This window comes from Poecilia latipinna, unplaced genomic scaffold, assembly GCF_001443285.1.
Source record: "Poecilia latipinna isolate Pla-1442-1.1 unplaced genomic scaffold, P_latipinna-1.0 Scaffold947, whole genome shotgun sequence".
NCBI lineage: Eukaryota > Metazoa > Chordata > Actinopteri > Cyprinodontiformes > Poeciliidae > Poecilia > Poecilia latipinna.
In genome coordinates this window covers 69,184-91,000 of record NW_015113563.1, presented here as the reverse complement: position 1 = coordinate 91,000, position 21,817 = coordinate 69,184, and the positions used below count along the sequence as shown (strand labels likewise).

Genomic DNA, 21,817 nt, shown 5'->3' with positions numbered 1-21,817 from the left:
TTTTCAGGTTAAAACTGATTTTGGAATTCATATGAAAATTAAGATCCTGCTGCTTTTGTTACAGGGTTGTTGTTTTTTTTAAATGTTTTTTTAGTGCACTTCCCTCTGCACACAAGCTTTATGGAGATATTGATTCCACTTTCCAGCAGGACTCGGCAACTGACCATGCTGCCCAGTGGACCACTACACAGTTTAATGATTGTGGTAATGCAAACCCACCAGCTCTTAACCCTACAGAGAATCTAAGAGAGTTTTCAATAAGAAGAAGAGAAACGGGAGACCTGAATCTGGATATTGATTCAGCTACAAGCTCATTATGTTCCTGCCACCCGACTTTGACGCAGCAATTTACTCTTCATAAAGTTCAGATATTTTGTTTTGTGCATTGGGTTTTACTTCACAATTCTCTCGTGGTTGTGGATATTCCTGTCGCATGAACACATTTTGTCCTTCCACTAAACTTTCCAATGATGACTTAGCTCTGTGTGGACAGGCTGCTTCTTTATCAATGTCCATTTCTGGCTTACCGACTTTGTGGAGGCATATAATGACTGTAACTACAAGTGTGCAGTGTTTTAAATGGGTGTGTTCCATAGTATTAACATTGGTCTTATACGACAATAAATTATTTATACATATGAAATGTTGAACCGACTTATGTCCGAAAATATACTTTTAAATTTAGAGATGCGCCTTTAGTTATTTCTTCACGTTTTTAACGACATTTTACCCAATAATAGTAATTAAACTATTCAAGTTTTTGTTTTTATGACGGTGGGAATAAATAACCTTTCAAATCAAAACTCACTTTACGTGCTAAACCACAAACCTTGGAGCGATCAGCCGCCGTGGAGCCGAGCGACGCCAGAGTCATGATGCCGGGCCAGTAGGCGCTGAAGCCCCCGGACAGCCCGAAAACCACCGCGGCTGCAAACATCAGCTTGAGCGGAAGACCGAAAATGACCACCAGGAGCAGGCCGAGCCTGGACAGCAGGTACCCGCTCAGGGGCACCACGATGGGCGCCTTCCTCCAGCCGCGGTCGCTGAGGCTGGCCAGGACCAGCGCGGGTATGATGGGCGTTAACTTGATGATGAGGTTATAGGTCATGTAGAAGTTGGTGATGGCCGTCTGCTGGCTCTCCTCGCTGGAGTGACCGGGCTCGGTGATGTTGGCGGTCCTGTCCCTCACCACCATCTGCAGGGCGGTGTCGAAGAGAGTGCTGCCCAGCTGCTCCAGCACGATGATCGGCTCAATCTGCCGAAACACCGCGAAGGCTGCTTGGCACAAACTCGGCGTCGCCATGACTTTGGGTGTTGGACCAACTGGTCGCTGCTGCTGTTGTTGTTGCTGTTCTATGAAAATCACAAGAATGAGTCGCAGGAGTGAACTGCCTCCGACTGGGAGGGACTCTGCCAGTGTTCATTTCCTCATCTGTTCGGTGCGATCTGAGAGTGCTTCACCCGATGTTCCCTAAAATGCAGGAACCTAACTGATTACTCATCAGTTGAAGTGTTGGTGATCAGTGCCAAAAAAACAAACAAAAACCTTTTAGGATTTTTCCCAGCATTTTCTGAGCCTTTTTATTCATGTATTGTTTCCTGAAGGTCCTCTGGGTGAAAGTTGCGACTGACAACAAATCACTAAATGTTCATTGCTACTTTCACAGGGCGACCCTCTACAAAAATATAATCTATAAACTTTCTCTAAAGTTTCACTGATATTTTCACCTTTTGACAAATGTTGCCTACGGGGAGCCTTGGGGTAAAAAAAAAAAAAAAAGACTGGTTTTATTGATTCTTCATTAAGGTTCCTGCCAGTTACCTACTGTCCAAAAACAACTAAAAATATGTTTTAAAACAGGTTTTAATTGACTTTAGAGCCTTTATGAGAATACATCTACAAGAAACCACTTATCTAACTACTTCTATTATAAAAAAGATGAAATTTTTACACTATAAAAGTCAGTGGCACGACTTTAAGACATGTGCCACTGGTTTTATTAACTGACATTAACACAGTATTTTGATCTTGTTGAAGTTCTCTGTTAGGATATAAACGATTCTGAAAGTGTGTTCACACCATCACTGCTCTAACCACAGGTTACATTCAAAGCTGGGTGTAAACCACTGACAAAAGGCTTTCGTGTCGACAGACTGAACTGTTATGTTCAACAAACGGCACCGTTTACTCTCAGTTTCTGTTTCAGTTTTTAAATGGGAGGCAGTTTAATAAACTTTCATTTGGTTAAAACACATAAATGAACCACTCCGACACCACGCAGGTCCAGGTTTTACTTTTAATGAGAAAATATCCATAATATGTGTAGTAGGAGTATACTGTGAGCCTTACATGTGCTATAAAATAACCAAGCAGATTATGAGCATACAAGTGGTTAACATGGGAACAGAGGTTATGTCGTATATTTAGCAAAAATATTACTGGTTTAATCACACACACACACACATACACACACGCTGACAGCGTGGGTCACACACTGACGCCTCTTGAGCTTCTAAAAGGAGAAAACTGAGCTACCAGCATTTAAAATGACAACTAAAACCATCTCTACACCTTGAGTTCAAACATATAAAGCGTCATCATAATAATAATATATAAATCACACAGTGCAACAACTCCTCTGTGTGTGCATGGGACTGATTGTGAGAATAATCACTGAAATTTGGGAGTTGATTGAAGATGATCGGAAAAAGTTCTTGCATGTCTGCAAATATTTATCCTCGTTTACCTACATGTGAATTGTTAAAGCTTAAAATGCTGCGCTGAAATGTTTATTTTATAATTATGTACTGCATATTGCTATAAAGGAAGTAAAGCAAAGGATTTGCTTGTAAGTAGTTGCAGCAACTGATATCACGAGGGCTGGAGAACAGGTTTTACCTGTTGTTTTTTTTTTTTTCCCCTCCTACTTGTCCTCCAGATTCTTTTCAACACCGCACTACAATTTATCTAACATCTCAGTTTGTGGGAAAAGGGACACAATTCCTTCCAAAAAAAAAAAAAAAGTAAAAGTGAAACATTAATAACATTAACTGAAGATGAAATGAACCGTTCAGGTTGCTACTGGCACTTTGATTCCACAGCAACAGCAGCTTTTTTACCTCACCCACTACAAGAGTTAATACAATCAGATGGTGGTGTGTGTGTGTGTCCTTCAGCTCATGTTCTCTAGAGCTCTCCTTGGAGAAGGTGACGGGTGTTTAAGTGTGTTTGGGGACACAGAGGTTTAGTCCCATGTTGAAAGACACTTGTGAGGGTCAAAGTGTGACCTTTGGTTTAAAGAGGTCACTTTATCCTCAAGCCTGCAACGTGGCAGAGAAAAGAACCTCACAGGTTACCTGGAAATAGAAATTTGACATTTTTTTTAAAAATGTAAAAATTAAAGATTATCTTGGCCTAATAATTAAGCATGTTCTCACAACACCACTGCAAAACTACCTACTATTTAAAGTCAATCACTGCAAAAACACAAAATCCTATCAAGTATTTTTGGTCTTTGCACAAGAACCTAGCTTAGCTTGCCACACTTGAAGTGAGAAAACTACTTTTCAGCATGATCTAGGATATTCAATTACATAATCCTTAATATTTATTTAAAAAGTACTAGTTCCACTGATTTTTACACTTAAAACAATACATTTTTCTCATGTATTAAGTGTACAAATCTGACACTAGAGCTTGTACTTTTTCATCTGCATTAAGAAACTGCTGACTTAAAACAAGCTATTATATCTTGCTTTAAAAGTTATGTGTAAGTTAGTTTCGTCACATTTCAAGTGTGAAAAAATATTTCCTACGATGCTGTGTTTTTGCAGTGAAGCTAAGCGATAAGTGCCTGGAGTTTTCTCCAGCTTTACGGACCGTAGAGTAACGGAGCACCTCCCTCCCCCACTAGTTGCTGCACATTTCCAGTCAGCTGGCTAAAAGCAGCTGTGTGTTTTTAGCCACAGCTCATTCTACTTACAAATTATGAAGACCGTAAGCGGAAAAACAAGACGAGCAGGGTGCAGGCTGAGGAGAAACGTAGTCGCTTAACATCAGTTCCTGCCGCTGCTCTGTGCTAGTTTCAGTTTGGGGGAAAAGAGTGCAAATCCATGCACACAATCAACACTTCTTAAATAGATTTAAGAGCTTTTTTCCCCCCCCCTCAAAATAAAAATTTGTTTTGGTATAACGACCTTTTTTTTTTTTTTTATACAAAACATTTTCAGTATTCCAAGTCAAATTGTATCCTCAGCCACATGTTCACACATTAGAAACACTTCTCTGTAATACATGAAACAACCTCTTACATCTGAAAGCACAGGTCAACGAAGCCAACTAAATTGAAGTAAGTGATCTTCAGAATATAAAACAAACACTTAAGTCTACCTTAAATCTTAAAAAATCTGTTAAATTTAGAGATTACAGACAAACTTTCAGTCTGATGTGGTTCCGTCTTCTCTCTAGGTCCTATTGAAGGTGAAGTGATACATATAGAAGAGAATCAAATACATCATACGCAGCAACTACTGATAGTCTAAGGCAGAGATAGTTTTTGCTATTTTTTTTTTTTTTTGTGTGGCAGATTTACTTACCAGCATTTAACAATCCAGGGATGCTGTCGATCCGGCACTTTAAATTTAATAAAGATGCTTAAACAAGTGTAGAAGTTCCCACCAACACTTGACAAAATGTGTGCACATCCTAAAACAACGTGGGTTTGAGAGTCAGTGGTGCCCTTTGGTTGAGTTCCTCAAAGACACTGTGGTCCTTCTGCAGCGTTGTAAAAGGTTCAAAAATGTCGGAAATGTCAAAAGTGTGTTCATGCTTTCTCTTGGCTTCGTCTTTCTTTCCACAAAAACACACGCACACGCGCACGCACGCACGCACGCACGCGCACACACACCTGGTTCTCTTCCTGTTGAGACTTCAGGGTTTTCTAAAACAACCGCAAGTCCATTCAGAAACTCTCTGGAAACAATCTTTACATCTTAGCTCTTAGTTCAATCATTAAACTGCAAATAGATAAAAAAAAAAAAAAAAAGACTGAAGTCACTCAGCGTCTACCAGGTTGTGGAAACCTCATCATCAAACCTCCGTAAAAACCCTTCTAACATGTCAGCTATCAACTATCAACCTCACCGTTACACCTTCAGTTCTCAGGTCCCTAAACTGATGCGTCTCATCTGGCATCATGTGATCATCAGGATACAGTTAAGCATAATAAATACTGGTTAATTTTCCATTCTTTTGCCCCCGTCATCCTCATCATCCCACTCTGTCTCCTTCTTCACAGTCCCTGAAAAGAGTTGTTCACTCTTCCTCCTCCTCTTCTTCTTCCTCCTCCTCCTCCTCCTCCTCCTCTCCTTCCTCGTTGGCATAGATACCGGCTTCCCACTTCAGCGCCATGTTGCTCTTCCTCCTGGTCATCCTTGTTGCCTCCAGAACCTGAAGTAGATACAATGTCCAATCAGAGTCGAGCTTGGTCTGAGCGAAGCTGTGAACAAGCTTTTACTCCAGCAAGGAGCAGCAAAGTCTTAAAATCTCACCACAGGGATTAAATTCTGACATGCAAGTTTTAAGCTAAACTCTGGGTAACGACTCTTTCTGCATTAATAATCTCCCAAAAAGGAACTTTAAATCACATCCATTCAAATAAATTTCAAGAAGCGACTTGAAAAGTATTTAACAACAATAAGTTTCTTGGAGAGAATGTTTGCTTAATTTTAACAGCTGAAGTCAATTATGTGTTCCTGTTTAAACTGTGGCCATTATCTGATTACATGCGAAGCTGTCGTTTCCAAATAAACAATGAAATAAAAGTCAATAAAAGTTTGCATGCTTCCTCTCTGTTTTGATATCACTTGTTGATAACTCAGGAATGCTGTTACTGTTGACTTTACAAGAAGACAGCTATCAAAACACTATTCTTCCGCTACATTAACGCAGAATCGTGCTTTTGGTGTCATAAAATTTAATAGCTATGGTTTCAGTGTACCCGCTAAACTGAAAGCTGTCCGGGGAGATCTGAGGGAAGCGGCTCACAATACACACTGAGAGAGTGAAAGGAAGCAGCGGCAGGCTCCTGTACTCCATTGCACAAGGTAAAAAAATACCCAAATTCTAAATATTTTTTTTTTATGATGGACAAAATAAGGCACATGGAGAAAATGACAGTTTTGAGAGATGTGCACACAATAAAATAGATATTTTTAAAACTTTGCTGCTCAAATTATAGCACGATGTACTAACAGTATAGTCTATTTAAGGACTGAATAATTATTTAAAATGCCATCATGGGGGAAACTAGTTGGGCACTTGAGACTGTATCAGGTAACATAAAGTGCTTTGATGCATCCTTGTTATTGGAGACTGCACAAGTGGCTTACAAAAGGCAAAATGTGGATGAAGACACATGCAGAACCAACACAACAAAACCGAACAATGCAGTAAGACAACAAGCAGACCTGGGATCAGATTTACACCCATGTATAAAATACATTGCTTTCTTAGCTGGAGGGACATGCCTGCAGTTATAAGTATCGAGACATTCAGCGGTTGTCTAACTGTGCATAACCAAATACCTCCATAGTTCAAAGACGAACAGGAGTGTGTGAGTTTTTCTGACCCAGGTCTGTTTGTAAGGGCGGTTAAGGGAGCGGCGAGATGTCGGGGCGTATTGAATACCTCAGTGGTTACTTCATTAGCCCGCAACAAATGTGCATACTGAGCGACCAGCAGGAGAGAAGCAACAGGACAGAAAAGTCAACACATGGTGTCATCATGAATAAAAGAATCGCAATTCATCACGTAGTCAAGGCGAATTCAGGTTAAGGAATGTAAAGAGGTGTTGCAGTTTGCAAACTGTTACTTTTGTGTGTCTTTTGTGGCGTATCTGCATCCTGTTGGGTCGTAAGCTGAATAATATGTGGGAACAGAAAGCCCCAACTTCAGTGACTTACTTTCACTTTGATTTTCACGCTTCAGACGGGGAATTTCCCCTTTTCTGTTAACCAGTCTAAGCTCATGCCAGCTGCTGACTTCATTAAGCACAACATGTGATGTCTGAGGTACTTTCTGTAAATATCTAGAGGTTTCACAGAAGAGCTAAAGCTCATTTATCCAAGGAAAAAACAAAGGAGGATGGGTGAAAGAGATTTGCACCCTCCATTCTGTAGTGTTGTGTTTGCTTATTTAAATCCTAAATGTTGAAATACTTACACTGTTGTCCTCCATCTTCTCTTTTCTCTTCACCTTGTGCGTTTCATAATCTTCCAGAAGCGTCTGCATCAAGTTTTTGGGTCGTGATCCTCCCGAATCCTCGCTGCCGGCATCAGACAGAGCCCCTTCTGAGGGGGAGGGGGAGACCGGCGGTGCGGGCCGAACTTTCTCAATTTTCCCTGAAAACCACAAATCAAAGTGACCTTACGTAATCAACGAGCTGCTTCCTTTTCAGAAAATTTGTTTATAGACCTAGTGTGCTGGAAAAATAGCCATGTCCCTTAAATTTTTTTGACACTATGTTAGGTAACAACAAGCATCAGCTGGAATTTCACATCACAGACAAATAAAATACAAAGTTGTGCATAACTGTGCAATGAAAGGAAAACAATAATATGCTAATGTAAATCTGAAAAGTCTGTTATGCCTTTGTAGTCAGTTAAATAATGGCAGAAGAACATCTGCTGCAACTGCAAGTGTTTTGGGGGATTTCTACCAAAGTTGTGTAACCACAGACATAAACTGTGTCAATTTCTATTCCAAAACAGTTCATTCTCACTCAGAGTGGATGGAAAGCACCTGGTAACATTACTTTTTAAATATTGCAACAGATCCTCAATTAGATTTGGATTTGAACTTTGATTGGGCCAATTAAATGCGAATATGTTTTGACAACTCCATTGTGCTGTACTTATGGTTGCCATCTGCTAAAACATGCAGCTCCGTTTTTCTTTGTGTTGATCCATCATAAAATCATATGGAACACACCGAATGTTGTGGTTTTAATGTGACAAGATGTCAACAACTTAAAGGAGTGACAGGTTCAAATTCTGTAAAAAAAAAAAAAAAAAAAAAAAAAAAAAAAAAAAAAAAAGTCCTACTAAGCACCTTACTTGTTTCATCAAAAAAAAAAAATAAAAAAATCAATAGACAATTCCTACACTGTATTACTTGTTGCTACAAATGATCATTCGTACACAAAAGGACATTTTAGGCAAAAATGTTTATGTTCTTATTTAAAAAAAGGAGTTGAATTATTGTTATTCTAACACTGCATAAAAAATGCACAGTTAAATAACAAATCTGCAGAATGTGCCAATTTCTTTATCTGATTAATTGTCAGAATAATCGATAGAATAGTTGATTCCCAAAACATCCAGCCCAAGTATGAACCAACCTGGCGCCGTCCGTGCTGTCAAGGTGAGTCTAGCTGGCAGGCTGTTGCTCTTCATCTTGTCTGCGGGTGTAATGGTGCCATGTCTCACTCCCGTCCTCACTGGTCCGTGACTGTTGCTGGGCGCGCCGCTGGGCCGGAAGACGACGGCAGGCTGCGTCTCCCGCTGCTTCTTCAGCTCTTCCTCCCTCTGCTGAGCGGCTCGGATCTCCTCCTCAATCATGGACAAAGTTTTCTGCTTTTTAGAGCGCAGGCGGAACGGGCCTTGAGCCGCCGCTTCCACCTCGGGGCCTTTAGACGCCGCCGCCGTGCTGCGGAGCTCAGCCGCCTCAGAGTACTTACTGAAGTAGCTGAACTCCGGCTTCTCCGGGCTCGGAGGAGATGGGGGGCGGTAGACGGGGGTCGGCCTGGGGACGTGAGCCGGAACAGGAGCGGGAGCGGGAGCGGGGGTCGGAGCTGGAGCCGAGGAGGCGAGCGCCCGCGTGTAGGACGACTGGATTTTGATCCGTGGGCCTCCGTTTCTGGGCCTCTGCGGTGGGGAAACGGGCTGGGAAGGCGGAGGAGAAGGAGTCTGGAGCTGGGAAAGTCGGGATGAGCTGGAGGACTCCGACGCCACTCTTTCACCAGACTGTGTGTCCGGCTGCGGGGACGGGATGGACGGCGCGGGACTGGAAGACGCAGGCGACTGGAAGCTGGGAGCTCCAGTAGAAGACACAGGTGAGGATGAGACTGGCACTGGGCTGCTTGTGGAGGCAGAGGATGGAGACACCGGGCCGCTAAGTTGGGAGGAGTTCAGCTCACCTCCATTCTGAGCGGCGAGAGCGCTCTGGATGGCGTTTTGGACCAGGACCCCGGCGTGGAACTCCAACTCGTCTTCGTTTGGGCCGCCGCCGGCGCTCTGCCCGTTGACCGGAGTTGTGGGCTGAGGGGTGGGCGGCGATACTGGGGTGAGTGGTAATGGAGTCGGGGGTAGAGACGCCCCGCTGTCTGAAACATTATCCAAACTGAAGAGAGTCGTGTCCTGAGAGCGGACGGACAGCTCATCCAACCCAGAGTCAAACTCTTCTGGGTGGAACGGTTGGCTGAGATCTTTTCCTTCGTCCTGCTCCGGCAGGATCGTCATCACGGCTCGGGCGCAGGTAAATTCTTCTGCCAGCCCCTCATCAGACCACGTCACGTGAGTCTCTCCGGTTTCTGCAACAAACTCGCTGATGCCTGGGCTGCTCCTGGTTCCCGATTTACAGAAAGGTTTGGCAGAGTACAATTGAGGAGTTATGCTCTTCTTGGCAGCGTCTCCCTGCAGAAACTGCTTCCTGGCAGATGAGAAATCAATCTGCTCCTCCAGAATGTCCTCCTTCCTGGTTACATCAGGATCAAAGGTCACCATCGTTGGGGGACCGGACATGTGGGGCTGCGAGAAGACATTAGAAACATGGCAGCGAAAATGAGATGAAAACTAAAGCCATCACAAGCCATCAGCTTTTTTCATACTACAACACATTACAACTGGAAACTATGGAGAGAAATTTGTTCTAATATTATTGCAAGCAAATTAATTTACAAACTGAAATTTGGAAAAGAAAGCATTTCAAAAATAAAACTTTGAAAATTTGCAATGTGTGTACAATAGTTGAACCTACATTAATGCAGTTTCCTGTTTTGTCAGATTTTTTTTTAATAATTATTTTATTTTTGAAAAAAATAGTTGAGCCTACATGAGTGGAGTTTGCTGTTTTTCTCAGATTTTATTTTTTCAAATTATTTTCTGCATGTTGTGTGTGTGTGTGTGTGTGTTACCTGAGCATATGGATAGGGATGATTTTGTTTCCGCTGCTTTCTCTCCTGATATTTCTTTAGAGATTCCAACTGGTCTCCGTCCAGCTGCTCTTCCAAAGGCACCTTAAATGATTAAACAGCCCGACAACTGATAAATCAACCTGTCAGGGGGTCATAGGTCATAGAAAACCAAAGACAGAGGGCTGCAGTCTACCTCCTGAGGAGGATTCCACCAGCGCTGTGCAATCCCAGGGTTCTTCTTGACTGCCTGGTCTTTGATCAGCTCCTGGCGCTCGCGCTCCAGTTCCTGAACCTGGACAAGAAGAGCAGTTTTTGAAAAAAAGTGTGTGAATATAAACACATTAAGTTGTAATGATTTTAATTCATGATTGGAAAAGGAAAAAGTGTTCTACTCAAAGAAAAATGTATCAGAGAAAAACCCAAACAGCACACCAGAGTGTACTTTAGCTGTGGTAGTGGATCAACTACACACGACACACATTACCTCCTCTGACGGTCGCCTCCTCGTCACCCTGACCTGCTGCTCCTCTCCCGGTGTGAAGAGTTTTGCTGGTCGTCTCTCCTCCTGAAACGCTCGCAACTCAAACTTGACCGCGCCGTGCCCCGACTCATCTCCCTGGACGTGACCGTTAGTTCTTACGGCGGACTCCCCGCCGGGGAACATGCTCGACCTTTGCTCCTCCACAGTGATTGATTGGCGATTGTCAGAGACACACACAGAAGAAGATGTGCCGTTGATACTGATTGGTTTTTTATGCTCTGACAGGGAGGGGTTTCCATTGGTGGGAGTCTCTGAAGCTGCGTCCAGCACCTGGTCCAGGTAGCAGATCTCCTGTGAACACATAAAGTGAAGAAAATTATATTTTACAGGCAGAAATGGGAAAGTAGACATTTTGATGCAGAATATAGCATATCTTAAATTGTACAAATATGTATCTTTTAGTCATATTATTTCAAATAATTTGGACACAAAAAAATGCATTTAAATTGAAAAAATAAATTGAACAAAACTAAGACATGAAATAAAAATGAAGAAATATTCCAGGCATGTTTTCTTAAATCAATCAGCATTTTAACAAAATGAAAAGTAAAAATTCAAAACATTTGACTATAGAACTCTGGAATTTCGAAATACTTATTTTACACCAGCAATCATCCAGCAATCGTGGATGATGGTTTTTACAAAATAGATGAAATAAAAGCAGCATACTTGCATCACCTCGCTGTCTGGCGTCTCCGCTTCCACAACTACACTCTGGCCTTGGTTGCTGGGGCTTCTGAGACAGCCATGTTGGATCTGCTGGCTCTCCAGCTCCATGTTTGCAGGCCTGTCAGTGATAACGCTGACTGATTCCTGGAAACTGACACTCTTCACGGCTCGCTCTCTTGGTGAAGCGTCAGTGGCATCCTCGGCTGCCCACCAAGGGTTCTGTGTTGGCAAACAAACAGCATGTGCTTCAGAAGGTAGCTTAGTCACAACAATTCAGGCTCAAAGACAACAGTCAAATCAACTTAGCAAGAAGATTAACTTCTGACTTTTCCCTGGACCCTCTAAGAAAACACACACACACACACACACTTCCTGTGTGTGTCAATCTGCATTGCAGCAGGAAAGTGTTTAATCCTCTGCTATCCTATAGTGCATTGACTGGCACCGACCACTAGAGGGCACCAATCACACGCTGATGCATCAATTGTCTCAATCAAAAAGGCATTTCTAAACTGGTATAAAACAACTTGGGAAAATGATGTGTAACATTTTCCTAAATCTAACAAAAGTCTTAGAAAACTTGGACAAATGCGAGAGACAATAATGATGCTTATCCCTAGAAGTGACTCATGTTTTTAGTGCCGCCTGGTATTATTGTGCTGTATTTTACTGGAATTTTATAAAATACAGAAAAAAAAAAAAGTTAAAATAAAAGAAAAATATGACATACTTTTTTCATTTTTCTTTCACAGATAATCTGAAAAACATTTCAGGGTGGACATTTGTATTCAGAAAAAGCTTTACACATGTACAACCTGACATTTTGGACCATTTTTCTTTGCAAAACACCTGATTGTTGAGATTGACTGGACATAATCTGTTAATAGCAAATAAGTCCCACCACAGAATACTAATTCAACTTAGGGTGCATTCACACCCGCCCTGTTTAGTCTGCTTTAGTCCGACTCCAGTTCTGACTAAAACTGATTCATTTGGGGAATTTGTGAATGCATAATCAAACTCTGATGTCGACCAAAAAGAGCGAAGTCTGATTCACCAAAACCAGAGGTATTGATTCCCTTAAGTGAACTGTGTCAACGTTCAAATGCACATATGAATGCAAGCGGATCAGAGACGGCTCCAAAAGCAGGAAGTGAACTGTAGCACAGGGCATTCTGGGTCAATATAGAAAAAACAAACACGAGAGTCTAGACCTAGAAGAAGAAATGGCTTGTGGTCTTTTGGCAAAAACTAAAGAGAAATCCTATAACAACTACAATCTGAAGCCACTACATTTTTGTTTACATTTTGCGAAGAAGGAAGTTGCGCTCATGTCTTCTTCTGAGGTTTTCGTCTCGTGTCCTTCAGTGTTTTTTGGTGCAGTGCCACCACAGGTGATGTGAAAGTGGACCACACCAACTGAAAATGTAACAAATGTTGCCATTTTGGTCTCCAATCAAATCGACTCTACCGGACTATCAGGTGTGAAAACATCCTTAGTTCTCAACTTTGACTCCAAACCTTCCATTGAGTTTAAAGTTTTTGTGCATCCCCACATCATAATGCTGAAACCACCATGCTTCACCATAATGATGGTGTCTCCATGGTGATGTCCTGCGTAAGGTTCCCATCACATGTTTGCTCCTATGTCAACAGACCATCTTCTTGGCTTTCTTTCCACAATTGCAAAATATTAAGATGTGTGACTCATTTTTAAATCGCTGTATTATGTGTAGCTAATGTTTCACTTTCACTGAGATTTTCCAGGAAAGTAAGCCGCCCCGGAATCAGAGCTCCTGGTTCAGTGACCCATCCATACCAAACATTCCTGCCCTGCTGTTCAACAGCAGCTACATTTACACACTCCTGTGTTTATGACCCGTCTCTTTGTTCTTCTGAGGGTCTCTGACAAATAATCTATTGCCCTCTGCTTTTTAAAGGTCTTTGCACCAACTGCTTCTTCCGTAAGCGTGTGTCTATCTCAAAGAGAAGCTGTTAACCTTTGTGTTTCCAACTTTTGAAAGTGTGTGTGGAGATTAATGAGGGTCACTTGAGTAAATTGGCTCACCCTTCAGTTAAAGCATGCAGCGGCATAGGAAAGTGGTGTTTGCAGCTATTTGAGCCTCTAACAGAACCAGTGACAGAGTGGACTGGGACTTATCATCAACCAGAGGGGTAAATCTAGGTCATTTTCATTATGTAGCCCTTCTCTGCCCGCCTGAATCCCCTCAATCCTCTTTTTGCATCTTTTCCTTCCTCTTGTGCTTCCTCTTGCCACAGAAACAGAGACAGCAGCCAAGGAGTCACATGGTGGATTATGGCAGCCTGCTTGCTGCAAAGGACTTCTTGTCTGTCTCATAATCAGGCAAATATTTTTTTCTACACTTCGGTGTGGTCTTCTCCACCCTCCCCTGAGAAAAAATGTGGGTTTGAAAGTATTTTGCTCACTTATTTAGCTCAGTCCCATAAAAAAAATACTTATTTGGTTCTTTTGAGATAAATACACCAGCACATTGTGTCTATTTTCCATTAGACTTAACAAACTTACAAAGATGTCCAACAAATCATTGTCTCTTATCTTTTACAGGATGGCTTGAATTTCAGTCTAAAGTGAGCTTGGACGCTCCATGGCATTTGAAAAATGTGCCTCTATAATTGTAATAATTGATTCTCTGCAGATATCAGGGAATCTTAAAGTTATAGCACACTCTCATATCTCTGAATGAAGTGCTGCAGATTACTGAACAGTTTTTTTTAAAAGCATATGAAATGCATATGCTATCTGGAACTAGCAGAAACATCAATGAGTCCTATCAAAAGAGAGAGTAAGCACGCTAGCATTAGCCCAGCACTTCAGGAAATGTCACAGCATAAAAACATCCAAAGGAGCAATTTATTGAAGAATGTAGCCAGTTGTGTGTGTTGAGTAAGATTCCTTTATAAACACATTTTTTACAGTAACATTACAGTAGATTTGTCAAGTGAGTTAACCTCTTGTTGCAGAATTGTATGGCTCTTTTCAATGTTTTGAGTATTTTTAGAACCACAACACACTTGAACAATTACTACATTGCTTTTAGTAAAGGGTCAAAATATGACACAAATACAGAAACAGCCAAACACTCGACTAAAATCACCAAGTAGGGGAACACAGCTTTAAAAGTCAATACCATAGCATAATGACTCGCTGTGGACAAGATAGCAAGGAGAGTTGCAGTAATTCACAATGCAAATCCTGGATGTATGCAGACACAAATGGGGAGCAAGGAGAATTTTGGGTGAACCAAATACTTGATTACTGGATGCAACACAGGTGAGTAAACGAGTAGATAGGAAGCATCTGAACAGAAGGAGGAAGCTGAGCCACTAGTGATATAAAAAGCAACACCAGTGACTAACAACAGCGCAGCAAAATGAAACATATCTGGAACATTTCAACCAAAACAATCAAACTAAACTCAAAGTCCAATTGATATCTTTGAGTTTTAATAAGCTTTTACCAACATTTTAGAGAAACAGCTGTCAGATTAAAGCTGAAAACTAGGAATACATGATTTTTTTTTTACTATTCCCAGTTTCTTTGTCTTCAAGTCTCTCAGTTTTGCCTTTAAACAAGTCAAATAATTTTTCACTGTTAATTATGTCATTGATCATATGAGGACCAGATGTAGTCTCTAATTTCACACTCCCATCGAGCTCACCGTATATGCGACACATGCATGTGTGTCCACGCAGGAATGTGTGTGTTTGTGCAAGTGTAGGAGTGTGTGTCCAGCAGACAGAACAGAGTGGGAGGATATCCTTTTACTGCCTCAGGAAAACAGAACTAAAGTACAGGAATGTCTCCTATGCAACACAATTCTGCTTCAAATGCAAGACTGAAAAAAGGGTGGATGTGACTGCACAGCGGTGCATCCACATCAGTGTGTGTACTTATACATGAGGTGTGTGTTGGTATGGTTTTTGCTTCACACTGAGGTGAACACACATTCCAAGCATAGCTTGCTGTCCTCAAGGCGCAGACTTTAATTCTTGTAATGAAGGACAATGTTAACCCTTCTTGTCCAAGGAAAGTCAACAAGGCGCATTTCTGAGTGTGAGGATGGGTACAAAAGAAAGTAAGTGCAAGTAAAAGTAAAACCGATCCTCTGCAGAGCTGTTATCAGGGAGGACTTTCATTGGTATAAAAAAGGGTGGAACTGGGTGAATTATGTGAAAACACATACCAAGCACTGTTAGTCAATCGTGGATGTTTCTGAGCCTGCTGAGCTCTAACTCTACAAGTTGTCTCCATTCAGAACATCTGGAAATGCTTACACTCTGGCCGTCATGCACAAAAAACTCCGGCAAACACACAGACACATAAACACAATGTCAAAACATACGCGCTAAGCTGCATACTTAGAGAAGACATCCAAATCCACCCTGACCAGAAATAAAAGTCACATAAGCAGGGATTGTGGGTTTCTCTATAAAACTTTCACTTCAATAAGATACAACCTTAACTTTAGATACCACAAACAGTCTTCTATATTAGCTTAAATCTGACGATTTGGATTTTAAAACTCTGACTTCAGAATAATCACTCCTGTGTCAAGCAAGTACAGTTGGTTCCTGGCTCTGTTTCTTGGATAAATACAATCCTGTGGAGTAACTGGACCTGTCTGCAGGTTTGGCCTCCCCTTCTCAGATTCAAGCAGCCTGGACTGTGAACTCTGAGCAAACACAACTATCCTGTGCGTATTCATGACATCAATGAGTATAACCTAGAATCAGTTTTTTCATACAATATTTAAGTTCAGTGACATTTTAGCATCAAGATCAAAATACTGTAGATTGCATGTATTGCACATTAGTCCTCTTCAATAAATATTGTCAAAATAGTGCCAAAAAATAAATAAATAAAAGATTAATCCTCACCTGTTGCTCTCAAAAACACAAACAGATTAATCTATTTCAACAAAGTCAGCTTTGGATCCATGTTACAGCAGAACAATCATTTCTACCATTAGTGTGTCTTCTTCTCGTAATCGTTATCCGTTTTCCTATTCGGTTCTGTCCACTTGGGTCCAGCCCTGATCCGTCCTGTTCCAGATTGCGGGAGCACTGGACTTTTCCGCGGCCAAGCCTTTTCCTCTCCCTCTTCCCCTCCTTTTCCTCCCCTCCCGTCTCTTTCCTCTCCTCCACAAAGCCTCTCCTTTCTGAGCGGCATTCCTGTCGGCTGCGTGGAGAGTCGTGATGTCATGGGCTAAATGTGTGCATACGCCCGTAAGCGTGCGTGTTTCTCCAGATGCCCACATGCACAAAGCTACCTACTGTGCAAGGCCTTACACACACACACACACACACACACACATGCACGCACACACCCAGGCCTGAAAAAGCATCCACACTGCGCTTCCTCTTCACACACACCCAGGTTCCCTTTAGCCCTCCAGCTTCTATCAGAACTGGGGGAAAAAGCAGAAAGAAGCAGGTGGGGCTGCTATGATGAAGAGACGATGACTGATTGGGGTGCTGGCATTTTTTTCTGTCATCATCTGCATAAAACTTGTGACTCAGTATCTTGTGAGGGTTAGACAGACTTAGTGGCTGCAGTCACAATTTAATGAAAACAATGAAACCTGCTGCCATACTCTAACGTGAAGCCTCCAAGCTTCAAAGTGTTTTATCAAAAAAGACAAATCACGGGCAAATAAATACTTATCTGAGAGTTTTGAGATTATATGAGCATAAAGTCCAAATCCTACTGTAAATTAGTTCAGCAGTATGGGAAAATATTATAAACGCAAATGTCCACATTTTGTAACATTATTATGTATTTAACTGGAGTTTTAGTGCGTAGTTGTAAAGCAGAAGAAAAATAAAATGTTTTAATTTTTTTTTATTATGAATAAATACGTGACATATTTAAGGGGCATCCCCAGCATTTTTCAAGGGGGTCATAGCCCACCGAGAGGGTTATGTTCATGTCAGAGAAAGGCATACATAAGTGTTAAACACAATAAATAATTATATAATAAATATATAATCTAGTTCCTATCTGATCAGATGGACCGGCCAGATGGAAATCCAATGTCTATGTTGGTCTGTAACATAAACTCAATAAAATATAAAGCTTCTGGTTTCTAGATCAAATACTGGTGTAGTGGTTTAAAAGTACTTTACAAGGTACTTTAAATCTTGTGAACTTTCTGCCAGAAAGAACGTCAAAATCCTAAAGCTGTGTGTCTGTGGGTGTTTTGTGTGATCAGATACACGATGGGACATAGGATCTGTGAAACCAGAGCTGACCTGAGTCATGGTTCACTTTCTCCGCTCACAAACACCACGGCAAGACGTAAAGGAGCTGGAAACACTTTCCTCAAATTTACAAGAGCCATTACAGGCTGCTGCAAACAAGCAACACAGGTCAGGATGTATGGCAATACCTAGTGAGAAGGTGAAGATGTGGTTCTGGGCTGATTTACTACATTTATTCCAGTAAACAGTTTGAGGAAACTGAAGCAGACCATTTAGTTTTTTGCTGATTATTGTTCTTTCTAGTCACTCTGTTTAAACTAACCTCCAAACGTAACTATTTTGAAATGAAACGTACTTCAAAGCATGAGGTATTTTCTTGGTGGACTTGTCTTTCATCAGCCCAGACCACTAAACAGTTGCAATTAGACTTTCAGTTTAATGGGTATACTAATTTTGATCCCAAACTGATGGAAATCAGAAGAGTGTGTGGAAAGCAGCAGGGTGGTCCATAAGTCAGGGGACCATTCTAATGTGAGTGAAACAGAGGCCACAACAACAGCATTTATGGGCCCCGTTAACAATTTTACATGTCATCAGAATAAAACAAGTGGTGCCTAACCAATGGAACTAGTCTCAGCCCCATAAAAGAAACATAATGAAAGTAAACATGAGCAAAACACGTATTATTTTGAAATGATAATGCACAAGCTGTGGTCTTAAGCTAAAGGAAATATAATGAAACCTAATCAGTCACACAAAACTGGGGCACTAACCCAATTATGGCCCCTTGTGCACCGGGGAACTCACGTCCAGGCTGATTTTCCTGCAAGGTGGTCATCACCGCATGTCAGTGCTAGTGATCTATAAAGAGATTAGCTAATTACAGGGAGTCCAGGCGACGAACAAACTGGAAGCTAATAGCAGAAAAACAGACAAGGTCAGGAGGAGGATAGTTTATTTACGTGCTTTTGTGTGTGTGTGTGTAATGACTCGCATCTGGGTCAGCTTTATGAAACCCATAAACTGTATCACCCAGAGCAATCTTAAGCACAGGAAGTGGGCTGTGATTGATCCAAAAGGTAAATAATGAAATAATAAACTGTAAGAGCATATTGTAGTGTTTAGGAAACAATGGTTTACACATTATTGAACTCCAGGCAGCCTTCTGTGCTACGGATAAAATATACATTTATATTGTGTTGACATGTACATTTGTACATGTTTTATGTACAAATGTAAACTTTAGTACATAAAACATGGGCCTGAGGGTGTTTGGACTCTAGATGGTGGCAGGACATTTTGTTGTCGAGAACCAAAGCAACACCACCACCACCATATTTAACTGCCAGCATAATGCTTTAGTTCTGAAATGCTGTGTTTGTTTCACGCCAAAGTTCTACTTTGGTCCTGTCAGCCAGATGAATATTTTCCTAAAAGTCTTGGGGATAAAGGAATGTTGTTTTTTTTTCTGGGTCAACAATGGTTGTAACCTTGGACACCATGAATACCATTTGTGTCCAATCTCTTTCTTAAGGTCTAATCATAAACACCAACCTTAACTGAGGCAAGACTTGAAGTCTGTGCTTTTTATGTTAGACTCCATTCTATATCACAAATTAATCTTTGTGGTAGCAACACTTCAAAATATGCACATCATAAAAAACAGTTTGGACTACAATCTTAAGCACGATATATATTTGGAGACACTTGTTTAATGCAGCATAAAATATTCAGATAGTAAAGAGGCTGTGCATGATAAGTCATGTTCAGTTAAATAGAAAAATAAATTGAAGAGTTTGGTGGACAGTTAAGGGGCCTTTTCAGAGTAGGAAGGAGTGTTTTATATTTATGTTTGAACTTCAGAACATAATTTATCTATACTTTACAGGAACTGACAGTGTTTATCTCAAGAGTAAGTCCTTCCAGGTTATACCATCTTCCCAAAAGCATTCCCTTCCACTTATGGAGAAGCCTTGTTCAACATCCTGATACTATAGTAGAAATTTATTTACGAAACAGTCTAACTACATGATAAGATATTTTCAGTAAAAGATGAGGAGTACATAGTTTTTAACCTAAAAGTGAGACTAGATGTAACATCCTGGATAAAAGCCTATCACAACTCACAGGTCATTTCAACAGGAAATCAGGACATTGTGCACAGTTGTATCTGTGGAAACAGCAATCAACACAGGAAATAAAATACAAATCCGAGCCTATAGCACAATAAACAAACAGACGTTCACTTCAGGCAGCAGAAGTGATAAAAAATGGAACAACTTGCCTCTGATGACTGATTGCTATTAGTGACTCTGAAACAACATCTGTTAGCCAAACAAAATGGCAGGAACAGCTAAAATACAAGCTGTTTCTAAGCAGAACTAGTACATTAAAAAAGCTGCTGAATGTGTGTCTTCATGCGGTTACTCAGCCCTTCAACCTGGCACAGTAACGTCAAATTGCAGGGCTAATGAATATTAATAAAGGCAGTTCTCACCTACCCGTTGCCACAGAGCATAAAACAAGAAGAAGACTGAAATCATATGAAGGTCCCTTCAGGTTTGAGCGCTGAAAAAGAAAGTGCAACATGTCTGGACCCATAGCAAGCTATTTGTGTCCCTTTCCAAACGTCTCACGCCACCACTCTCACACATCTCCGACCCCCACAGACCCCTTCCCGGAGCAGCAACAAAGGGCCCCGCAGGAGCTTCAGTGCCATTCTCCAGACAGAATACTAATGCTGCACTCCACAGCAGCGCCTCCCCACACACACGGCCATGCACACCGACATGCTCACAGACGAGAGCCCTTCAGGAGGAAGGTCTGTAGCCAGAGAGTGCGGTGAGTTGTGTGCAAGGTCTTTAAACGCAAGACAGGCAGACCGATTAACGCTCCCAACAGATGTACTGGGCAAACTGGGATAAACATGATCCGAGGGTGACAGAGAAGTAGTGCTGTATTATTTTCTCCTTAGACTAAAGGTTATGGCATTGCTTTGGTGTGCAATTATGTTTTTATAATAATAGCCCCCGCTTTGTAATAAAAACACTATTTATTTGGGCTGGCTGTCCACTGAGTGGTTCGCTGTGCGTCTGTGTGTCAGATAATGTATACTCATAGAGTTCAGTAAACAGTGTTAGAGTACAGATTGACCTGATCTATCTAAACTAATAACACAGTCATTTGTTTCTGCTTCTATCATCCAGCTGTGTCAAATGTAAACACTGGCCAGTTGTATGTCACAAGGTATATCAGATTTAAAAAATAATAATAATGTAACCCGTTATCATATAGTTCTTATTGTTTAATGTCCTTTAATAAAATGTCAGAGGAAATTTCATCCGGCTGTATGGAGTAGTGCCACAGTCTTAACTGTTTCAGCTCATTAGTGTCACACATGGTTGTTGTTTATAAGAAAGAAAACTGGCTGTTTGGAAAAGAAAATCATGATGTAAAAACTAAAAGAGAGTCGGTCATTAAGAATGTCATGTTAAACAACAGAGTGCAGGCCAGTTAAAGATTTCAACTAAATTCAACAAATATTAACTCCATATTTTGCTTTACTTTTCCAACTCTGTGTACATCTGGTGTAAATATTTTCCAACTACTGCTTTGGCTGAAATAGACTTTAAATTTATCTCTCTACTTCTAATTTAAGTAGAATTTAGTCTTTTAATTTTCTAAATAGTTAAAGTAAACTTCTTAAATCATTGTTATAAGAACATTAAACCTCTGATTCTGATTTTAAACAACAGGGACTAAGGCTTGTATAATAAGAAATAGCTAATAAAAACTGAATATCTTAACTATTATGCCATTTTAGCCTAAATAATGATTTAAAACAACGTATTTTTTGTGATAATTACATGAAGCTGTGAAACTGTGGCATATTTACTCAAAGTTATTATATTATGAGAATCTCATGGCTAACTGGATAATGTGATTACTAAAGAGGTAAAACATTTGAAACCAATGAGAACTACAGTATGGTTTCTTGTAAAAAAAAAAAAAAAAAAGATCTAAAGCAATCAACTGTATTCAAGTTAAAATACAGCAGATTTGACAAAATAATTGCAAATGAAAAACTAAATGTTTGTTGCCACAATTTAAGGACTTGTACAAATAGAGACGTAATAAAGACATCAAGTATTTAAAATAATATTCTACACAC

The 21,817-nt window shown here is 40.8% G+C and overlaps 3 protein-coding genes across 5 annotated transcripts in view; 1 reads left to right on the top strand and 2 right to left on the bottom strand.

The window, feature by feature from the left end:
• Positions 1–1,337, bottom strand: part of slc46a2 (solute carrier family 46 member 2) — an 11,693-nt gene extending 10,356 nt beyond the window's left edge. Inside the window, exon 1 of the mRNA XM_015049440.1 lies at positions 830–1,337. Coding sequence (XP_014904926.1) covers positions 830–1,303 — 474 coding nt within the window. The 5' untranslated portion in view covers positions 1,304–1,337. The remainder of the gene's footprint in view (positions 1–829) is intronic.
• The window catches only part of snx30 (sorting nexin family member 30), a 27,937-nt gene extending 25,374 nt beyond the window's left edge, over positions 1–2,563 (top strand). Inside the window, exon 10 of the mRNA XM_015049442.1 lies at positions 2,483–2,563. Within this exon, the coding sequence (XP_014904928.1) occupies positions 2,483–2,531 (49 nt within the window). The 3' untranslated portion in view covers positions 2,532–2,563. The remainder of the gene's footprint in view (positions 1–2,482) is intronic.
• Positions 2,564–4,164: 1,601 nt separating this feature from the next.
• The window catches only part of palm2akap2 (PALM2 and AKAP2 fusion), an 80,519-nt gene continuing 62,866 nt past the window's right edge, over positions 4,165–21,817 (bottom strand). For 2 of the 3 annotated variants that reach the window (XM_015049436.1, XM_015049438.1), the window contains 8 exons: positions 11,404–11,622; positions 10,678–11,025; positions 10,387–10,485; positions 10,194–10,295; positions 8,400–9,807; positions 7,223–7,401; positions 6,689–6,727; positions 4,165–5,449 (listed from right to left, as the gene is read on the bottom strand). In XM_015049436.1, the coding sequence (XP_014904922.1) occupies positions 5,315–5,449; positions 6,689–6,727; positions 7,223–7,401; positions 8,400–9,807; positions 10,194–10,295; positions 10,387–10,485; positions 10,678–11,025; positions 11,404–11,622 (2,529 nt within the window). In that variant the 3' untranslated portion in view covers positions 4,165–5,314. The remainder of the gene's footprint in view (positions 5,450–6,688; positions 6,728–7,222; positions 7,402–8,399; positions 9,808–10,193; positions 10,296–10,386; positions 10,486–10,677; positions 11,026–11,403; positions 11,623–21,817) is intronic. The other variant, XM_015049437.1, reaches the window with a different exon arrangement.